The 22,674-nt window shown below is 40.7% G+C and overlaps 1 protein-coding gene across 2 annotated transcripts in view; it reads left to right on the plus strand.

Annotated features, from left to right (window-relative positions):
- Positions 1–240: 240 nt before the first annotated feature.
- Positions 241–22,674, plus strand: part of LOC144318844 (guanine nucleotide-binding protein G(q) subunit alpha) — a 307,547-nt gene continuing 285,113 nt past the window's right edge. Inside the window, exon 1 of one of the 2 annotated variants that reach the window (XM_077906268.1) lies at positions 241–474. In XM_077906268.1, coding sequence (XP_077762394.1) covers positions 339–474 — 136 coding nt within the window. In that variant the 5' untranslated portion in view covers positions 241–338. The remainder of the gene's footprint in view (positions 475–22,674) is intronic. The other variant, XM_077906260.1, reaches the window with a different exon arrangement.

The raw sequence follows: 22,674 nt of genomic DNA on the forward strand, positions 1-22,674 counted from the left end.
CGCCCGTTCCCGGGGAAGGAGGCGCGGGCGTCTGAGCGAGGCCGGGCGCGGCGGCCTTCCCTCGCGCGCCCCCCGAGCCAGCGCCCGCGGCCGCCTCCCGCGCCCGCCTCGCTCCTCGCGCGCCGGAGCCGCCCGCTCCCGCCGCACCCCCGGCCCACCTGGTGCCCCGGCCCTGGCCTCGGCCCCCGCGGCGCTCCCCGAGCTCGTCCCGGACGCGCGCCCGGGCGGCGGGGGCTCGGCGGCCACCGCTGCCTCGGGGGAGCGAGGGCGGGAGGGCGTGTGTGCGCGCGTGTGAGCAGGGGGTGCCGGCGGGGCTGCAGCGGAGGCACTTCGGAAGAATGACTCTGGAGTCCATCATGGCGTGCTGCCTGAGCGAGGAGGCCAAGGAAGCCCGGCGGATCAACGACGAGATCGAGCGGCAGCTCCGCAGGGACAAGCGGGACGCCCGCCGGGAGCTCAAGCTGCTGCTGCTCGGTGAGTACGGCCCGCGGCCCGCCGCCCTGGGCCCTCCCGCCGGGCTGCGCGCGCCCCCCGTCCCCCGCCGCCGCCCCCCGCGGCCCCCGCGGCCCCCGCTCGCCCCTCGCCCCTCGCCCCTCGCCCCGACCCTCGGCGGGCGCGCCCCAGCCGCTAACCTGCGCGGGCGCGGGCGCGGGCGCGCGCACCACCCCCCTCCGCGCGCGCCTACTTGCGCGCAGACACCGCGCGGAGGGCTCGGGTCGGGGCTGCCCTGCCCCGGGCCTCGGCCTGTGCCTTTTGGTGTCCCCGAGGGCTGCGCCTTCGGGCCGGGCGTTTATCTGCCGAGCCTCGGCTACGCCGCAGAGCACTTCGGGGGAGAGGCGCGGGGGTGGAAGGTGGGCAGCGGGGTTGAACTTCCAGCGTCTTGGCCGCGGCGCCCCGTGCTGGAGAGGGGAGGGGGGTGTGTGGCCCGAGGGCGACGAGCCGTGCTGGGGCGCGTTGGGCGACAGCGTGCGGTGGGGTGGCCCGTGTGCATCCATTGTCAGTGCCTTCTGGGGTCAGCAGAGGCAGGTATGGTGGGCAGACTCGCGACCGGATTCCCGGAGAAGCGATGATGAGGGAGCCCAGCGGTCGGCGCTCCGAAGAAAGGGGGCTACGTCTTGGGGGGTGGGTGGGGGGGGGCGGGCAGGCAAGCTCAGGTGTGTCACGCAAGTGCCGTGCTCTGGCCACCAGACCACCGAAAGCAGGGACCCTGGAGTTTCTTGACCAGTGGATGGTGACAGGCTGGCTTCTCGTCTGCACCATTCCTTCCAGATAAAGAGGACGGATACGCGAGGGTTGCGCTGTGTGGTTGTTGACAGCGACGGGTTTCTTTTGTTTAATGAGGCAACCCAGATGTAGGCCTGAATTCACAATAGTTACTACTGAAAACCAGCGCAGCCTCTCAGTTACTCTCACGGAAACAAATAGAAACCTTTTGTTTAAAACGGACAGCAATTTTTAATATCTTTGGGATCTGGGCTGGAAGGAAAACGGGAAGTGTATAGCGAAAATTTCCCTTTGATCTCCAAAAAAGCCCCAGCACTAAGTTATCAAGAAAAGGCTGTTTCTCAAATAGGAATTCTATTGATGATTATCTTTGAGAGAATGTTCACAATCAAGGATCAGGGTACACATAGGAGCCAGCGTGACATAACTCTGAGCTATGGTGGTAGGAAGAGCAAATAGCTTTGCAGTAACAGGCCTGAAAAATGTCTGCACTTGTGTTCAAGATATTTGCCTGTATAATAAATATATTCCTCAGACGTGGCTGGAAGAAAGAAATATTGTATTGTCACTTCAGATCCGGGAAGCATGCGGCTTCTTTCTTGAGCATTCCATCTCCTGGTTCAAGGAACCAGCTGCCTTTGGGACTCAAGTGCTTATCTACTGGATCATTTACAAGGGGGAACAAAATATAATGATCACAAATAATTACAAATGGTTAACTCATATGCCATGCTTTATGTCTTCATCTTGAAACCAGATTAGATAAATGTGCACATGTTTATAAAGAACAGAAGGCAGAGCGCTGGATAAAAGAGGTGGGCTTTAGGGAATGAAGCCAGGGAAGGGGAAAACTGCAGTTGGAAAAATGAAAATTAAAAAGTGTTTTATTCTCATTTTGGGCTACTTCTAACGGCTGAATAATGTGTAATTGAATATGTTGCGGATTCTCGAGATTGAGAAAAATAGAGAGGGGAAGAGAAATAGGCATAGAGTGTGTAAGTGCATGATAAAGGGGGAAAGCATGTGTTTTACAGATACTTAAGAAAGGGTTTTCTTTTTCCCTGTTTACAGTCTTTGTTCATGGTTAGCTGTGAATACAGCATTTGAGATCTCCCAAGCCATCCCTGTTGTCTGAAATGTGACAGCTTGAGGTTCCTAGCGGCTGAGTGAGAACCCAGGGGGTTTGTCTGTTTGAAGGCCTCAGTTTGAATGTCTTGGAAGAAGACTTTTAGGCAAATGCACATATATGGACACTTAATTACATACTGTGTATTTAAATAACATGAGGTGCTTTAAAAATGGCTTGAGGAGATAATTTTATGAGCAAAAAATGAAACAGTGTTTCTGCTAGAGTGATAGAACTTTTTCCCTTACTAGATTATTTGAGTAGGGTTTAGTACAGCCTCTCCCCAGCCCCCAAATATGGCCTATTAGAAGTGGTGGAAAAATATGACAGTAATTTAGCACCTACATTCATCAGTAACATTTAAAAATTATGCAACTTTTTGTTAGAAATACGAGCCCTAGGCATCATCTAAGATTTGTTAGTTTCATGTTCTGGGTATGTGTTGCACTTGTAGCTTAAAGAGTTTGATACCTATACTACTTCTACAGTAAGTGTTTTTTACGAAATGTAGGTGGGGAGGCGAGCTTGTGATTTCATGATTTTTTTGAATCCAGGAGAAAGATGATGGTTGATATGAACCAGGCAAGGTATTGGGGAAGTTTTTTTTTGAAGAACTGCTCTTCTATCAAGCTGCTTGAATGAGTTCACTGAAACTTCCTGTTCCTACCTGTCCAAAGGAGATTATAGGATTTATCCTTTCACAGTTTAAAGCTTTATCAATATTTTCAACTACCTTATTTAAATGGAGGGTTCCTCTTATGTTTAAATGACATTCAGCATAAAATTATTTTCAAAGTAAATTTTAGTTAAAGGCATGACTCCATTTTAGTGGAAATGGATTTATCTGGCAGGGGACCTTTGCATTCACATACTTATTTTATTTTATATATTAATAATATGAAAACATGAGAAAGAGAAAGTAGTGGTTTCCTGCCTACATGAAAGAATAGCTGTGTAATTTGGGCTGTTTTGATACATACACAGCAATTTTCCCAGTGTATTCTAAATTCTATAGTATTAATATATTTTGATTTTTATTCTTTTTTTTTAAATGAACCCAGAAACTTACCATTGTAAAATACCATGTTTAATAATGAGTTCTTGTTTTCTTGACCACATCCATTTTCTGAATTTATTTACATGAGTGTTTTTCTTGGACACCTCAAAGAAAACTTTATATTCTACATACATGTTGCAAGAGAATACCTTATTTTAACTTGGTTTAAGTTTTTAAATGCCTTGTGAGTGTATAATATGTTACATTTACTTTAACTGATCAATATTTATGAATACTAAATATTTCTATCTGTAGTACATAGGTCACAGTATTTTATACTAATGTGTCTTTAAGTCTGTATATAAGTGGCTTTGAATCCCTGCTTTTAGTAACAGATACTCATGCTGAAATTTTTTTCAGTTCTTTGAAGATATATATTTTTTTCCTGTTAACCTGTTCTTATTTTATATGTTTTTAAAATCTTTACCCTTTAGATCTTAATCATCAAACAGGAACATTTGGCAAATGTTTATAATTGATTGGATTCCACCTATTGACAACAGGCAGTTTAGGCCAGTCTTGGAAGAATGTAAGTTCTTGATCTTCTAACTGAATTGCATACGTGATTGTGGATTTTCTTCCTGTTCTACCCTTAGGAGGGTAGGGATTGTGTCTATATTGCTCACTATTAAACCCCAACTTCTAGCACAATATCTTGAGTCATAGCATGCTCTCAATATGTACTTGTTGAATGAGTAGATTTATTTATGACCCTCTTGCTAGAAACTGGGACCATGAAATAATGAATAAATTATGGAGACACAGGAGTATGTAATGTTTTTAATGGGTGGCAGATAAAATCATGATCGTCACAAAATTGTATGTGACTCTTTGAGCCAATGGAATGTACGTGCATTCCAGGATAGGAAGTGTTAATGTAAGATGTTACATCATATACTGAACCAGTGTATTACAGTTCTGTGCTGGGTGTATTTGGGAATGGTAACAGTCATGCTTAAAGTATGAAAGTTTAAAAAGAAAAAAAAAAAAGAAACCATTCCATATCTTGATTACTTTTTATTGTATAGAAGCTATTTTAACCCTGTCATCTTTTGGCCATACACTTTCTCCATGATACACTCAACAGAATGAGTTTTACATTCTCCAGAGTGTGGTGGCAGCTGCACAGATTTTTATGATTTATCTATACAGCTAGATGAGTACCACAGTGATTAAATAACAGAGTTTTAAGAATTGCAGATGGACTATTTTTAATGGAGGGGTATACACATGTACTAAAAACTGTACGGTTTTACAGAGCAGGAGAGGACTTGGAAGGCTGGGCATTCTCTGGCAAATTTAGACTGTATGGAGAGTTCATTCACGTGGATCTGGATGAAAGCGCCCGCCCCACGACCCCTCTACAGAGTTCACTGGAGAAGAATGGGGTTGTCGATGGTTTGAATTAACCTAGAAGTTAGTGGCCATCCTAGATGGCCACACAATGCAAGGGTCCCTCTGTAAGGAACCCCTAATAACAGCATCTCCTTGGAAATACCAAAATAAGAGTGTTTATGAGACTGCTTTAAAACCAACTAGCTTTATTTTTGCTATGCTTTTCGTTTCCAAGTGTTAAATATGTTTCTAAATGTCAGGAATTATTTTGATGCATTTCCTCTTTTTCTTTCTGCTTTTCTTGTTTCTTTAAAACAAAGTACTTACAGTTTATATCTGAAGGGTGAAATGAGAGCATCTCTCATAAAAATCAGAGTTGTAGCTCTGACTGTATAGCAAAGGCTTCAGAGTAAGATTTTTGCCTTGAGCCACATAGATTCGTTGTCTAGATCTGCCATGTAACTCATTCTTCTATTTACATGTTATTTCTTCATATGGGAACTTTGGCATACATTAAAACCATACTCTACAGTGAAGTTGTCCCCTGTATATCGATTCAGATATTTTGGGGGTAAATTTAGAAAGGAGAACCAGGAGAGTAATTTAGTGGCCATTTTGTTTATTACAAATAAATTCGATAGCCTCCTTTTCATTAAAAACAACAACAAAACAACAGCCCCTCTCCACTTTATAAGAGATGGCTTAGGTTCAATTTTCAGAGGTGCCTATTGAACGTAGTTATGATTTTTATTACAGATGAATTTTTAAGGACCCGAAACAGCTTTCACAGTTGTGAGGCTGTGTGCTATGCTAAACTTAGCAGAAAAAAAAGGAACAGATTTTTCTTCATGATCCAGGCAAACTTACACTTGAGAAGAAATGAACTAGATTTTCCAAGGATGGTTTTGATTCCGGCATTCATATTAATTTTTCTTTAAAGGGGAGGTTATTAAATCTGTTGATATTAATGGAACTGTTGAATGGGTGATGTAGAGGAAAAATAGGTAGCTCAAATGGTTCTTCTTGGCAAGGAGAAGCCATTTTAAGAAGGTTAGGATTGCTTTCTTCTTAAGAAGGTGGAGGGAGGCAGTCTGTTTCCTCTAGACTCTTATGTTTTGGGTTGAGGGAAATACAAGTATTTGTAGCAACAAATTTAAAGTCTGGTTTCAGAAGGAAACTTTTATAATGGCTTTTCAGCAATGTTAAGATCTTTGCAGAAATAGTCCAAGGCAAGTGTGAAGTAGCAATGGAAGGTAAAATGTGTGATTGTTGGTAATTAAATCTGTAGCAATAACTGACTACAGTAAACCGTGAATGTTTTCTCTTGTTCTGCCGAATGGAGTAACATTAAAGACAGAGCTATTCTCAGACCCAAACAGGATTTTTGTGTGAACAGCTGTTACTAATAAAATTATAGGAAGTTGTTCGACAATCACCTTTGATTTGTTATGTTACCGATATGTAAAAATCTGTCTGATTTCTCATCTAACGTGTAGTAAGAGGAAGAAAAGGACCTAACCATGCTGTCGGAAATGAGTTCACAAATCCTAGGTGGTTGTGGGTCTGGACTTTATAAACAAAAATAAATATCCATATTTTGATGCTGAGATCTGAAATCTGAATTCGCTTAATGGCTCTGGGGTTGACGTTTATACCTGGCCATCATTTCTGAGATCAGTGCAGAGTATTTTGTTAAAAACCTTCACGGTTGAATTTTAAGAACAAAATGAGTATTATTACAAATTCACTTATTCCACAAACGTTTGCCAGTTATTGGAAAATAAACATTTCCTCCATTTCTTTTTTTAAGTTTTTAAACAGGCATATCTTCTGAAAGAACAGTTGCATACAAAATACTGGTCAAATGAACAAGCATTAAACACCTAATATATGCAAATAACATGCTGTGTGAGACGCTCCTATTTCTTATTTGTCAACAGGAAAGACGACAAGCACTTTTCACAGCTTTTGTTGTTTCTCAGTTGACGCCCTCGGACGGACATGTCCTTCTGAGTTTTATCCTTCCTGGCATTGGCTTTTTTATTGGCTCTTAATACAAAGAAAAAAACAAAATAATCTGAAGGCCATTGTAGAAGCTTTTCCGGGGATTACACAACTGGGGAAAGCAGATGATCTTGAGAATTATTTCCTTGGCGCATATTGTCTTTTTTGCCTTTCGCCGTGAGAAACGATTACTGACCACTTGGCCGGAGCTCTAACTCGATTGGGAGCACCATGAAGGCAAAGATAGTGGCTCTTGTTATTTTGTGTCTCGACGCAGCGCACAGCCTGGCTCCATGTGCCCTGATCCTGTTGTCAGGATCCCAGGCCTGTGGCATAGGAGGGTGTGGGCGGGGTGGGCAGCCAGGTTCCCCCAAAGAAAGAGCAGTTGGAGGCCTCGAAGGTAAACTTTTTGCTCTAACAGGTACCATCCATAGGGTCTCCTCTTAGCCGTTTTGGGGGGCCACCTAGGCCACAACGAAAGAAATTCTGTTTTTTTGTTTTGTTTTTTTTTAAGATTTTTAAATTTATTTATGCATGAGAGACACACACACAGAGAGAGAGAGAGAGAGAGAGAGAGAGAGGCAGAGACACAGGCAGAGGGGGAAGCAGGCTCCATGCAGGAGCCCGATATGGGACCTGATCCCAGGACTCCAGGATCATGCCCAGCGCCGAAGGCAGGCGCTAAAACGGCTGAGCCACCCAGGGATTCCCAGGAATTCTGTTTTAACACTGGAATAGTCTGGAGTAGTCTTCATCCCCATGCCTGCTTCTCATTCCTTGTCTAGCGAGAGAATGATTCAGTTGAACATTCACATATTGTTTCAGGTTGAAAAGCCAATGGCAGTTTGTGCAGCAGTTTGAAGAGAAAACTGTTACACACACAAGTCCTTTGAAATGTAAAAATTCCATGCACCTTTATCACAGGATTAATTTTGGATGGCGAGCGGTTTGACTGCTTTAGAAACAAAAGTAGTTGTTTCAAGGAAGTGTGTAATGGATTGTGGGGCAGTTGGGAACTAGGATGTTATTAATGCCTTTATATTCCTGAAACCTCACAGAAGGGGAACGATAATTGATCCACAAATTAAAAAGAGCAAGAGCGAGTCTTTTTGGCTTTGTTGCAGGAAGTGAATAGTGATGTTTAGAAACCTATTCCTGCGTATTCCTAAGAGATAGCCTTGAGTTTTTTCCCTTTAGAGAACTGAACCGAAATGATGAATTCATTACCTCTTCTCGGAATCCCGACTTCTTTGTTGCTGTTGTTCCTTTGTTCGCCATCACTTGTTAAAAAGTCAGAAGGTGTTTTTCTTTTTTTGTTTTTTTGGATTTTTAAAACTTAAAAAAAAAAAAATCTTAATTTTTTTTTTTTTAATTGTTCCTTTCCTACATTTCCTTTTGCTGTAGGAGCTAGCAGAGTAATGGGTGGCACCCTCGATACATTTCCTGGTGGCTGCAACTGACGAGTTGTTTCTAGAGACAGGTGCTCCCATGTCTTAGCCCCCCCTCTACTATTCCAGCTGTGGGCTGCAGGCCTCCCAGATAACCCTTCTATGCAGATACCACCCACCCCCATTTACTCTAATTGCAGGGCTTCCAGTGCGAGGAGGGGTTCCTTAGCCTGCCTGGCATCCTCATTTCCTTACGATTTAGGGAACTTCCAAGTTGGGGCTTCCTTCAAACATGTGGCTCTGAGCTGGTGAGGGGAAGTTGGGTGTTTTAATATATTAAAAGGACACTCGTGAGTGTGCTTTTGGGAGATGATTAACTTTCTTTAGCAACAGTTTAATCGGCAAAACAAAAATACGTTGTTAACTGAATAAAATGCACACAATTCTCCTTCCTTTTCCAGAGAGCATAGACTAGAGATTGATTCATGGTTACCAGCAGAGAGTGAGCGAGCCAGTGAGTGTTGAGCTATCATGTGCCACGGGGTTTCAAAATAGAGTGCAGTGCATTTGCTAGAAAGGAGGAAGATGCTGTAGGCTTGTGTTGAGTAATAGCAAAATCTTTCTCATTTCATGACTTGAGCATTCTCATCCCAGTCACTTGAGAGCCTTAAAACCTCTCTCTCTGCTTGTATTTCTGTACAGAGAGTTAGGATAGCATTAGCATAGGCCTTTGCTTTTGTTATACCTAGGCAGCCTGAGTAGATTTTAGGGGTTGTTGTTGTTGTTTAAGGCAACGATGCAATGTTAATTTCTAACCGTGTAAATTGATATTTTAGGACCTACACTTTTCAGAGCTGCTTCATTATACTATATGTTCTTTCTGCAGATGGCAAATGCAGTCTTCCTTCTGTCCTAAAGAGCTGACCCATTTCCTGTAACTTGTTCTAATAATACAGGATGACTTGAATTCTTGTTTCTAGTTTGCCCTTAAAAGAATGCCAGGGTACTTGTTAGGTGTTTTAACTCTTGTTTTTCTAACGCTTGTGATGTATTTTTGAAAATTGGTAAGTCATGCAAAAGCAATAGCCCACTGGCATGGTGAAAGTTTATTTGGCTAAACACATAACCCCCACAGCTCTGCATATTGGTTTAGTTATGTGGATTTTTAAAGATCTAAAACCTGTAACTGAAGGGAAGTCAAGTACTCCTGCTTATCTCTTTGAACTCACCTGAAGGTGTTTTCTTTCATTTGTGCCTTTACTGTTTTTATAGAAACCTGTCAAATGATGAGATGGGACCAAATCGAAGGGCTGTTTGAATCTTGAAACTTTCTGTGCCTTCCCTCTGCAGCTCTGGCATCTTGGCCCATGTCGGCCCAAATTCCTTTGTGGACAGGGAGCCTGAGCCCCAGTCCTCTCCAGTAGTGACAGGCAGTCCGGGAGGCACTGGCAGGTCTGGTGGAGTCCTGGCCGCCCTCCCTGTCCTCTCTGTCCCCTCTGAAAAAACCCTGAGCTCCCTGCAGGCTGCTCCCACAGCTCTGGGGAAGAGTGTGGATGCATTAGTGAGTCTGTCCAGAGCTGCCCCTCATGCTGCCTGGCCTGCTGCTGATAGTTTGACTGCCTTCACAGGGAATGGTATCAAAAGCCGCCTGTCACATCAGCATGGGTCTCCGGCTTCCTGCAGGAAGGGCGATATCCTGGCAGGCACGGGCTGGAGGCTGAGGGCCGGGCACAGTGTTCAAGCGCTGCCTGGCTTAGGCCAGGGTGCTTTCTTAGGTACTGTGAGGCCACCACCTTCGACTCACTACTACTATTTTTTTTTTTTTTTTTTTATCCTTCATTGGCCTTTAAGCAATGCTTTTCATTTACTTACAGAGAATCTCTGCTGCCCAAGCCCATTGCTGCACTTCTCAGTGAGAGCAGGTGGGTCATTGGCGCCTGGGCACAGGGAGTCCTCATACACCTCGGAGGAGCACCTTTGAGGGACCGCTTTGTATTTGGAGCCTGTGGGTCCCTTTTCTAGGGCCTTCCAGGGAAGATGTAGAATTAACCCAGGGATGGACTATTTCTATTTTTTCTAACATGAATTTGCCCATTCCCCCGACCCTCCTTGGGGCTTTCATCGAAACCAGAAAAACAGATAGGGGGCTGTTTTTCTGAACTGCCCTCAGTTGTCATACCATGTCAGAGAAACTTCAAGAAGGCGACTTCCTGTGTCCCGCAACTGCCTTCTGGAGAAACGGCTCCATGACCAAAGAAGGAACAGTTAGACTCTCAGCTTGGGTCTGCAGAAGAGCCTAATTCCCTTGGAGGTGCCAGGCAGGTGTTTGGCATTTACCGACCCCTGCTTTCGTCCCAGCCATGGCCTCTTCCTCACGATCTTTTCAGCTGAATTGCAGATTTGGAGTTGGGCAGGTGCCGAGGAAAAGAACAGTCACAGGCGAAGGAGAGTAGTGGGGGATCTAGTGGGACTTGGCTGGGCAGAGGGTGTCAGGGTGGAGCAGTCGTGTCTTTGCTAGACTCTGGAGAACAAAGGAGAGGTGCCCCTTTCCTTGGGTTGGTGTCTTTTTGCAGAAAGAGCCCGGACCAGTGCAGCTTGCCAGCTCCACTGCCTTGCTGCATTTCTTGATCACTGTCACATCTCATGAGCCTTCCTCTCCTGGATCCCGGGGTGGGAGATGAGCAAGTGTCGCAGGCTAGGTTGTACAGTAGCAGTTTTTGCTGCCTGCATTCCCTCCTGACCTTCCACTCCCAGAGGTGGTTACATAGACCAAGTGCAGAACGCCTGTGTCAAGCTGTGTCCCCAGAAAAACCGTTCACACGTTATAAAGGAAACTTACAATGTGGCTTCTCTCTCTCTCTTTTTGAATCTGGCAGCTATTTAAGGTGATGGAAATGCATCTGTGACTGTATTGAGAACTCTGCTAATCTGCTGGTGGGTTATTAGAATGTCTCTTGAGAGATCCTTGTCCAGGAAATCTGCTTTCACCTGGCTTGCTTCTCCTACAATAGAGCACCTGCCAGTTGCTCAGGGCAAAAAGTAGATAAGTAGTAGCCTGGGAGATTCTTGCCAAGTGGATTCACACTCAGGTGGAGGCACGTAATATAGAAGTCATCTTGTAATTTTAGCTGAGAAAGGCACCTTTCAATTGGTGTGTTCTCTTAGGAGTTGGTCACATTCTGGGCTGTCACATCCAAACCCCAGGAGTGTATAATTCAGTAAGCCCTAAAGCCTATCTCCATTTATAATCAACATTCAGAAGGGGCTTTGTCCATGATAGAAATTGACTTATGAGGATTTCTTTACTCAAAATGTAGGCGAATATATTTGGAATAATTTTGAATAATTTGAAAGCAGAGCTAGGGAGTGCTGAAACAAAAGATACTTGAAATCAACCTCTATTTTATTACCAATCAAGTCTTGATGGGTCAAGAACTAATAAACTACCATAATACTGGCTCCTCTTGGAGTCAAGTGTAGAGGGAACACGGAATCTAGAGATGGAAGTGCCTTGATGTATTCAAGGACTAATAAATAGGATGAGCATCCTAGTTTCTCCTATTATGTGTTGGGTCACCATCTGAGATGTTACACAGAGCACATTAGAAATGACTAAAATATTCTGGGCATATACCCATCTCTTGTAATGATGAGTCCCCAAAGTTTCCCATGTTCTGTGAGGAAAGATATCTATATGTGCTTGATTTTTTTTTTTTAAACTTATATTTATTTATGATAGTCACACACACAGAGAGAGAGAGAGGCAGAGACACAGGCAGAGGGAGAAGCAGGCTCCATGCACCGGGAGCCTGACGTGGGATTTGATCCCGGGTCTCCAGGATTGCGCCCTGGGCCAAAGGCAGGCGCCAAACCGCTGCGTCACCCAGGGATCCCTATGTGCTTGATTTTTGACAAACAATTCGTATTTCCCTCTCCATACAGTTCTTGACAAAAGGTTGCATTTTAATGGAGGAAATCCTAGGACTTCATTAATACAATTTCTTAGGAAATCTTGACTCCAGTATATTTTCATCAAAATCACCAGCTGTGTCCTTTGAGAAACACATTTGCTGTAGGGCTTTCCACTCCAGGCTATGCTTATTAAGGGAACAGAGAATCTTGTCTAGGGTTTTCTAAATCCCTAGAGTCTGTGAATTGCTACTCAAATTATGATATATCCTTCCCAGAATTAATTAATGCATTGTGCATCCCAGTATTTTGGGTCATAGGGTAACACAATGATTTGTTTTTTTTCTGTTAAATATATTCTTTCTTTATATAATGTATCTTCAAACAGTATGCTACCACCTGGATTTATATTGTATTTTATTTTCTTTTTGGAATGAAATAGCACTTGAGATAGATATCCTTTGGTGGTATGATTGTTTTCTAAAATAGTATAGTTTAATGATGAAAATAACCATTGTATTCAATAGACAGAGTTTGAATCAAGAAGTGTTTATTTTCTTCCACTTAAGGACTTTCTTACCTTCTTGGGATGCCTGGGTGGCTCAGCAGTTGAGTATCTGCCTTTGGCTCAGGGCATGTTCCTGGAGTCCTGAGATCGAGTCCCACATCAGGCTCCCTGCATGGAGCCTGCTTTTCCCTCTGCCTGTGTCTCTGCCTCTCTCACTCTGTGTCTCTCATGAATAAATAAACAAAATCTTAAAAAGAAAAAAATAATTTTCTTATATTCTTAAGAAATACATTGTTGTTTTCATGTTGGCCTTCAAGAGAATGGCAGTCCTTTTTATGTTAATAGCTTTTTTTAGAGGGCATTAACTTTTTTTGAAGTATAGTTGACACAGAATGTTACATTAGTTTCAGGTATACAATAATATTTTTTGTGTTTCATTTTCCAGTAATTTTGAAATATTATAAATAATGGAATCGTTTACACAAAGTTTGAAAAAAATTTAAAATTTATTCATAAATTTATCCAAAGTGTACTGAACTAAGAAATGTGATTTTTTTCTTTTTGTGCGTGTGATCCTTTCTAGTCTGTTTTATTTTGATATGTTTCTTACAAAGGTATAATCGTACTGTGTAATTTAGCATGATATTGTAAGCATTTTCTGTCTAGCTGTATATACTTCATATTAATATTTAGAATTGCTGTATAATATTCTTTTTTAAAAAAAGATGTTATTTATTTATTTATTTATTTATTTATTTATTTGAGAGGGAGAGAGAGTGTGAGGGAGTGCATGAGTGGGGGAAGGAGCAGAGGGGAGGGACCAGCAGATTCCATGCTGAGCAGAGCCCTACCTGGGCTCTATCTCATGAGCCTGAGACCGCACCCAAGCCAAAACCAAGAATCAAGAGGCTTAATTGGATACGTGACCAACTGAGCTACCTAGGTGCTCCTGTATAATATCCTTTTTTTTTTTTGAGTTTTTTTTTTTTTTTTTTTTTTTTTTTGGAGGTGTGTAATATCCATTTAAAGGATATATATTGATTTGCTTGCTTATTTTTGTATTTTTTTGGGGGGGCATTTATATTTTTCCCAATATTACCTTTTTTCTTTTTCTTTTTCTTTTTTTTGAGGGGAGAGGAGCAGAGGGAGAGGGAGAATCTCAGGCAGACTCCGCACCCAGCATATGAGCCTGCTGTGGGGCTCTGTTGCACAACCCTGAGATCATGACCTGAGCTGAAATCAAGAGTCAGCCGGTCGCTTAACTCACCAAGCCACCCAGACAACCTCCAATGTTACCATTTTTAAAATAAAGCTGTGATGGAATTCTTGGTGGACTTAGCATTTTTTAAACAACGTATACACATACTTTATTAGACTAGATTCGTAGAAATGTTAACTCTCGGTCTGAGGATATGAAAAATTTTATAAGTTGATTGCATGCATCTAAAACACATCTTAGAAGTGATTGTATGCAATTTGCAATGACATGAATAATATTATGAGGGTATCAGAAAGTTAATAGGCAAGAAAATGGTATGTAATTTTAAATTTTGGCTTTATTTGATCACTAGTGAGAATGATCATTTGCCCATGTGTTGTTTCTAGTTGGATCTCTTATTTTGTAAGTTGTCTCTTTATTTCCTTTGTCTATTTATGATTTCTGAACATACATATGAAATTAGCCTTTTCTGTATTTGCCATAAAAAACTTAACCCCAGTCTTTTGTTTTTCTTTCTCTTTGTTTTGTACTATTTAATACAGAAGCTTTTAATTATTTTGAAGCCAACTCTGTTGATCTTTTGCTGTTCTGTTTTAAAATGAAGATCTAAGTCTGGTTTAGACATTGCATGAAAGTCAGATACACTTTTGTTGTTAAGGCCAAAACTAGTTTGAATGTAATGTTTATACATTACTGTTGTATGATTGTTTTTCTTCTAAAATGACAAAGAAATACACATAAGTTCATACTGTTACAGATTATACAACATAAGTTGTTCTGTATATAAGTGGCTTTTTTCATCCAGTAGTGTATAATGGATACCTTGCCATATTACTATAAATCTTTTGCATCATGCTTATGGCTTGTTAGTGTTGCAATGTATTTTTGTTGTTGTTGTTGTTCTTCCAGTGTATTTTTGGTGTGCTGGGGTTAACAGATATCTCCTCATGAAAGCCAGTTGTACACATTTCTTCTAAATTCTCTGTTCAATGACTTCACTCTGTTATCTGGAAATCAGCCATGATGGGGAGTATTTACACCCTGGAAATTGGCAAGTGCTACAAATCAGGGCTTACCCCTCCCACTGGGGGAAGTTACTGTTAAACATTTACCAGCACATTATGGTTTATACCTGATGCTTATTGAAGGATATTTAGTTTTATTCCATTAAAAAAATGTTGAAACTAATGCTACAGTGATTATTGTAGGGGATCCATTTTGTTCATTTGTTCAACTGACCCTTCAGCAGTTAAGTTCTTCAGCGTTAGGTCATCAGACAAATGGTAGGCTTTAAAAATTTTTTTTGATACACATCACCACCTTATCTTTCAGAAAGGTTGTATTAGTTTACTTTCCCACCTCTGGTGTGCATTAGTGACCATTTTGCCGATTGATGGGTTAAAAAAAATCTTTATTTGCAATTTATTGGATTAATTTCTATTATACAGTCTTTTCTATGCTATTTACAAAATAGGAAGTATTTCAATTTGTTATTTAGTTTAGATTTTTTATCACTTTTAGCTTCAACTTTATTAGCTTAGCTTTTTCTAGGAAATTCACCATTTTATCTGCAGAAGGATGGAGTGCTCTAGGATGAATATCTCCAAGGGGAAAAGAAAATAGAACTGATAAGATTATATGACAGGTTTGGCCATGTACAAAATTGTACTGAAACACAAAGCTTTTATTTATTTATTTATTTAGATTTTATTTATTCGAAAGAGAGAGAGAGGCAGGCAGAGGGAGCAGCAGGCTCCATGCAGGGAGCCCGATGCGGGATTCGATCCTGGGACTCCAGGATCACGCCCTGGGCCGAAGGCAGGTGCCCAACCGCTGAGCCACCCAGGGATCCCATCACAAAGCTTTTAATTATGATGAAGTCCAATTTATTTTTTCTTATGTTTTGGGTATCATATATAAGAAACTCTTGCTAAATTCAAGGTCACAAAGATTTACCTTCATGTCTTCTAAGAGTTGTATCGATTTAGGCTTTAAAATGTAGCTCTTTGATCCAGTTTGAAGTGGTTTTTGTATATGGTATGAGGTAGGGTTCTGACTTCATTTTTTTTACAAGTGGATGTCTAGTGGTCCATTTTTTTTTTTTTTTTTTTTTTTAGTGGTCCATTTTTTGAAAAGATACATTCTTTCCCCATTGTGTGGTCTTGGCACCTGTGTTCGTTCGTTCTTTCTTTCTTTCTTTCTTTCTTTCTTTCTTTCTTTCTTTCTTTCTTTCTTTCTAATTTCTGTAGGTTTATTTGGTTGGCTTTTTTCTATTTTCTTGAGTTAAGATTGTTTGATTATTTTAATATTTTTGGGATTTGAGTTAGAAGTGTTTAAAGCTTTGAATTTTTCTACTTGTTTCTATGTAGTGTTTATATCTCCTTTTACAGACATTCTAAAATTATGGTTTTGATTTCTATCTTTGAACCAGGGTTCTTTAAGATAATTTAAAATTTTCTAAGTGTTTGTGATTTTTTTGTTGTTTATTCCTAGTCTTACATCATTCTGATAGGAGAATGTGGTCTGTACTATTTTTACTTTTTGGAATGTATTGTAGCCTAAGAATGTAGTCAGTTTTTGTTTTATGAATATACAATGTGTATGTGTGTGTGTGTGTATATATATATAATAAAACATAAGTTTATGAGTGTCACTTAATTTTCTTGCTTATGTTTGTGGTTAATCTCCATATTTATATTGTGAATCTGCCAAGTACTGAGAATTGAGCTGAAGCCTTCATTAATTCCAGTATTTATGGCAATTTCTCCTATTTCCAGAGATTTTTGTTCTATTTATGCAAGAATTCTGTTTTCATGTACCTTAAAAATGTCCACAAGAATTAAACTTCCATCCCATAACATTACCTTTTTATATAAGTCAATTCTGTTATGTCTTGAATTCAGCTTTGTTGGCTATTAATATGGGTCTTTTGTTTCCATTTGTTTAGCCTGTTTCTCCATCTGTTTCCAACTATCCTTAATCTCTTGGTTGCTCCTCTCAGAGGTTTTGATTTATTTTTGTTGTATCCTCATTTTGAGAATCTTTTTCCTTAAATGGATGAGTTCATTCTGTTTACACATGTCTATACCATAGATGCGATTGAGCTTTTTTGCATCTGATTTCTGTCTTCTGACTCTTTTATTGATTTCTGGCACTTCTCTTCGTCTTTCCCATTTCTTCCTCCTTTCCTCTCTCCCTCCTTTGCTATTTGGTTTGTATTGAGTTTCTTGTATTTTCCACCTGTGATAATTTGAAACATCCATAGTTCACTTTTAATTTTACTGTTGGTAGTCTATATAGCTTCTAGTGGTATTCTTCAAGTTAGGTTTCTCAATTTATCAACTTCAGAGATGGGGTAGTATTTATTGTGGTCCCCTCCACTCCCCGCCCCGTGTGTATGAAGAAATTTGTTCACGTATAACGGGGGGTGGGGATGGGAGGTTGGGAAGGTTGGTTGGTTGGTTTTTTAATTAGGCTCCAGGCCCAGCCTGATGCTCAACATGGGGCTTGACTTCATGACCCTGAGTTTGAGACCTGAGCTGAGATCCAGTTTGAAGCTTAATTAAATCACCCAGATGCCCTGGGGTTGGGAAACTTTTAATGTAAAGTGTGAGATAGTAAATATTTTTGGCTCTATGGGCCATATGATCTCTGTTGCCCCTATTCAGCTCTGCCACAGATTTTATCAGTAAATGGGTATGGGATGTTCAAATAAAACTTTATTTACAAAAATGGACAGCAAGCTAGATTTGGCACTGTGGCTATAATTTACCAACCTCTAATCTCTATTACTTCCATTCTCTGCTTTCCCTTGTATGTAATTTGCATGTTCTGAATTTTTCTTACTCCTATTATAGATAAAAGTTATATCAGACTTATAAGAGTTCTCTAAATCTTAATGATTAGTAAGATTATTAACACATTTTGTTTTGTACATATATTTAATTTTTTCTGTCTTCTCTGAGACAACACTGAATGTATCAAATGATAAAACTTTTATAAGAACAACATAAACTTGTCTGTGGCTGAGGACAGTTTTCTGAAGGTTCATGTCTATCCTTGTAATTTTATTGGTGGTCGCTGAAAGGCTAAACATACAGAAAACAGAGATTTTCTTAGTTTGAATGTAAAAGGATATTTGTGTCTGTTGGCCTGAGAGGGGTACATGGTATTCAAGATAGTTATCACATTCTTTTGTTGTTGTTGTTATTCCTTTATTTATTTGAGAGAGAGAGAGAGAGAGAGAGAGAGAGAGAGGAGGGACCGAGGGGGAGGGAGTGGGACAAGTGACTGCACTGAGCCTGATGCAGAGGCTGTATCCCAGGACCCTGGGATCATGACCTGAGCCAAAATCCCCTAGGAGCCACCAGGAACCCTGCACTTTTTCTTAATTTGCATTTTGTGTATTTTGCCCTTTCCCTGATTACAGCTTTCTGACTATTCAGATTCAGGAGATCTTCTCTTTCATCCTGAAATGGTTTGTTCTCCTGCGAGTACTTCTTACTTTTTTGTTCACTTCCCCTGGCATAAAGTTAACGTTTGACCTTGCAGCCTATGTGAACATTAACATTTCACAAATGATTCTGTAGTTTGGCAAAGTTCATACGCAGAGTGACTTTATTTTATTTTCACTTTCTAAAACCCTTAATTTTTTTTTTAACCCTTAATCTTTTGATTTTATATTCAGTACCTGGGATGATCACAGGGAATCATTTCTCATTAAGCCTAAAGAAGCCCATCAAAGCATTTTGTTATGTATTGCTTATTATTCAGCATTCATTCATAGATTTTAGTATTTATATATATTTGTGTCTGTAATTACAACTACATATTTAGCATTAATTCTGTATTTAAATAAATGCTCATCACCAGATATTTCTTCTCTCATTTTCTTTAATTGTATGCTTTTATTTATTTCACTTACGAGTTGGCTGGATTACAGTTTCAGATAGATTTTTCATTAAGGGTCCATGGATAATATATTTATTTGAGTTCTTGTGTATTTGGGAATGCCTTTCTGTGGAATTCATGTGCAAACGACACCCCGCAGGGGTCTAGCCTTCTTGGACTACGCATCTTTTCTGTCCATGTTGCTTGCAACATGGTGGATGTTGCTCCATTGTTCCCTGACATCTACATTTGATGAGAAGTCTGCAGTCAGCCAGAGTATTTTTTTTTCTTAGTGATTTGCTTTTTCTATGTGGACACTTCTTTTGTTCCTTAAATGGAAGTTTTAATAACTTCACCAGATTTTGCTTCACTGTTTTATCTTCTTTATTATTTATCCTGAAGCACTCTGAACCCATTCAGGCTGTATCTTTACCCTTTCATTTCAGGGATTTCCCCCAATTAATCATTGAATATTTTCTCTGTTCCACAGGAATTTTTTTCTTCTTGAGGCAAACCAGTTCTTCATATATTGGACTTCTGTTGTTTCTCTACCAAAGCTGTCAGCTTGCCTTTAATTGCTTCATTTCTACATTCTTTTCCTTGTGTGATTTGCTCAGCTTTCTTCCCTGCAACACTGATTTGGCAGTGCTTGACATATAACTGGCATGTGCTAATAAGTAGGTTTGGAATGACGGAAGTTCCTGCTGTACAGTTTTTATTCTTCGACTTTCATTTTCAAGTTCTGTAGTTTCTCTTTATTCCTCATGTCCATTCTTAGCTCTGACAGTTTTTTCCTACTTTCTTCTGTTTTTTAATACCCAATCTCAAACAGTGTACATTTTCTTCAATGTTCTTGATAGTACAGAGTTAGACGTTTTTTTCTTCTGTTTCATAGAGTAAATCTTCCCGAGTGTTGTCTTCATTTTCCTTTTTTGCACGTTCTGTGCCTTGTCTTCAGTCTTTCTTTGTGGAGTGTTCCAAATTTTGTCTGGCCCTACTGTTTGTCCAAAAATGGCGTGGGTGGAATCTCATTGACTTCCTTCCCTATTTGTCTTGGGTCTGTTCATGTCCTTCTTGTAGCACTTGAGCTGGAGGGCTGGAAGATGATGGTGTATATTCTGGTTTTAGTTCCTCACTTGCCGGAGTGAGGTGGAACAGAAGGCTCTCTGGCAGTGGGCAGCCTCAGTCTACAAGCTTTGCTGCGGCTGAATTTTGTTATATTTTCTCTCCAGGCCCATTTGTTCCTCCTTTTATGGGTGAGCCAGCCACTCTCTGATGAGAAATCCTTCAGGCTGGAGCCTTGCCATTGATGGGATTTGGGTTCTGTGCATCCATTAGGTATATTTCTCTGCATTCTGAGGCCACGGTGCAAAGTAAGAGGGCTCTCAGCCCTTCACCCTGCCAGGTCAGAGCAAACACTAGATTGGGTTGCTCTATACTTTCTCTCTAGCTCCTCCACAGTTGATATAGGGAGCAATGCAAGTTTTAGTAAGGCGTTGCTTATCCTTCCATGTCAGGGGATACCAGGGAGTCTTTCGGAAACTTTGCCACTTGCAGCCTCCAGCCCTGTACTGTTGCACAAGCAGAAGCGCTGTGCACATTCCCAGCAGGCTCTCTCTGTTTGGTTCATTCGTATTGCCTCTGATTGTTAAGTTTTTTGCTATTATTAATGCAGATGAGGTTTTTGCTCTGCTTTTCTTCTTCTTTTGTACCTTCTGAGGGCTAGAAAGGAAGCTATTGTTTTTTAGAGCACTTTCTTTCTAGGAAGTCTGCTTTATGAGTCTTGATGATGGTAATTAACACATATGAAGTTTTTCATAGAGAGTTTTAATTATAGAATCCCAGTTGAGTGTGCTTTCAAGTCCAAGCTTGCACCCCATGCTTGAACCATCTCTCTAATGTCCCCTAATTTATTGTTAGCTTATTGCCCTCTGTATTCAGTGGTGGGAACATCATCCCCTGAGAGGAATTGATTCTTTGGTCATTTCTGTTTGTTAGGAAGTTTTCTTACTTTGGGTTGTATTCTGTCCTGAAACTCATTTCAGGTTCTATCCTTTTGGGGGCCCTGGGACTCCGAAACCCAATGGAACACATCTACTTTTCCAAATGTTTATTTGAGTGGGAGAGAGAGAGAGAGAGAAAGGATACACAGAGGGAAAGTGAGGGGGAGAAGCAGACTCCTTGCTGAGCAGGGAGCCCCATGTGAGGCTTGATCCCAGGACCCTGAGATCATGACTTGAGCCAAAGGTAGACAACCAACTGAGCCACCCAGATGCCCCTACTTTTCCAAATAATTGAGGTTGGCCTCTTGACACTCTTAGGCCTCGCTTCCTTCTTTATTATGTAAAACCTGATGAGATCTTTACATCATTTATCAAAAGGTAGGAATGAAACCTTGTCCTGTATCATCCTTGTTTGTTTGTTTGTTTGTTTTTAAAACCAAAAACCGGTAATGGAACCCAGCACTTGAGATATGGTTATGAAGTCAGATTAGATAGTATTTTGGTATCTTCTCCCAAACTGAGATATATGTAAGTCCAGAAATCTTTGTCTTTTGTCTAAATCATCCCAAGAAAGAGCAATTTTGAGTGCAGAGGGCTTCTGTAACTTTTCTCTACCAGTACCTTGTTTGTTCTTATTTGTTTTCAATATACTGTGGCTAGCCCCATTTTAACCTGTGGTCATCTGTGATCTGCATACAGTTCCCTACATTTTTGCATTTTCCTTTACTATATATTTGCAGGAATTTCCCCCCCCCCCCCACCTTAATTCTTGAGAGTACTTATTCCTATTGAATTTCATTTTTATTCTGTGGGAACATCCTTCCAAGGTCAAGATCATTTAAACTCCCCACCCCCCAACTTTTAGCATTTGTAATCCTACCCAGTTCATTCTCAGAGGAAAGTAGATGAGCCTATTACAGTAAGATTCATAAAGAATTGCATCAGAAAAAAAGAAGTATTTTTGTGAATACTGTCAGTGAAGATATGGGAAGTATTAGATTTCAGAACAGATCCTCACAGTCTGTCATTCAGTATGACTATCTGGTTGATTCGTAGTCAATAGTTTTGTTATTTGCTTACCTAAAAGATACAGTAAAGCCAAAAATATACTACTTGAATTTGGCCTCCTATTTAATTCGTGTTGGTGTAAAAGAGAACTGAGAAATCAAGAGAAGATACATCTACTCTTCCTTCCTCAACTGTGGCCTGGTCTCATATCATGGAAGGAAACTAGGTTGCCGTGCCTGAGTGGGCCTGTCACACATCACTGTCTTGGGAGAAGGGGAGGTATGGATGGTCACACCCCTGGCATTGTACATTGTGGGTGGTATGTTTTAATCTCTCCTTAGTACATCCTGAAGTTTGGGTTGCAATCATGATCAGTAAAGAAGGAAGGAGCATTTTTTGATTCCTTGTCCTCTATGAGTTCAAATTTCCATGTAGAATAAAAGGAGTATTTTTGAGAAGCATGTCATTTGGTACCTATTTGCTTTCCAGCCAAATTGGTTTCTCTTTTTTTCCTCCTATAATGTAAGTAGTTCTTAAAGAGAGAAAGCCAACTTATGATTCAGTATACTTTATTTTGGAGTTTGCCATTATGCTCACATTTTTAACAGTAATATTAAATTTTTACATTTAGGAAATTGAGTAGTTAAGTGGAGATGTTTTTTTTTTTTTCTTTTTAACAGTCTATCCACCTATTTGATTATTTAGTATAAGATAAACTCAGTTCTTCCAGTTGGATGGTGGTGGTCATGATGGGATGGGAGTTGGTAGCAAATATTCTGTTTCTTGGGCAAAGAATTTAGATGGAATCTTGTTCTCCCTTGCCCCTGCTTCTTGGTTGAGTCTGGCCTACGCCCATCTGACTTTGTCCACATGGGTACAAGGTCCTTTGTCACAGTGGGTGGATACTGATTTCAGGACAGTGGTCAGCCCAGAATGTTGCCTTTTTTTCTAGAACTTTTCACCAAAAAGGGGATTTTGTGGAGCATGTTATCTTTAAAGGGAA

This window comes from Canis aureus, chromosome 1, assembly GCF_053574225.1.
Source record: "Canis aureus isolate CA01 chromosome 1, VMU_Caureus_v.1.0, whole genome shotgun sequence".
Classification (NCBI taxonomy): Eukaryota; Metazoa; Chordata; class Mammalia; order Carnivora; family Canidae; genus Canis; species Canis aureus.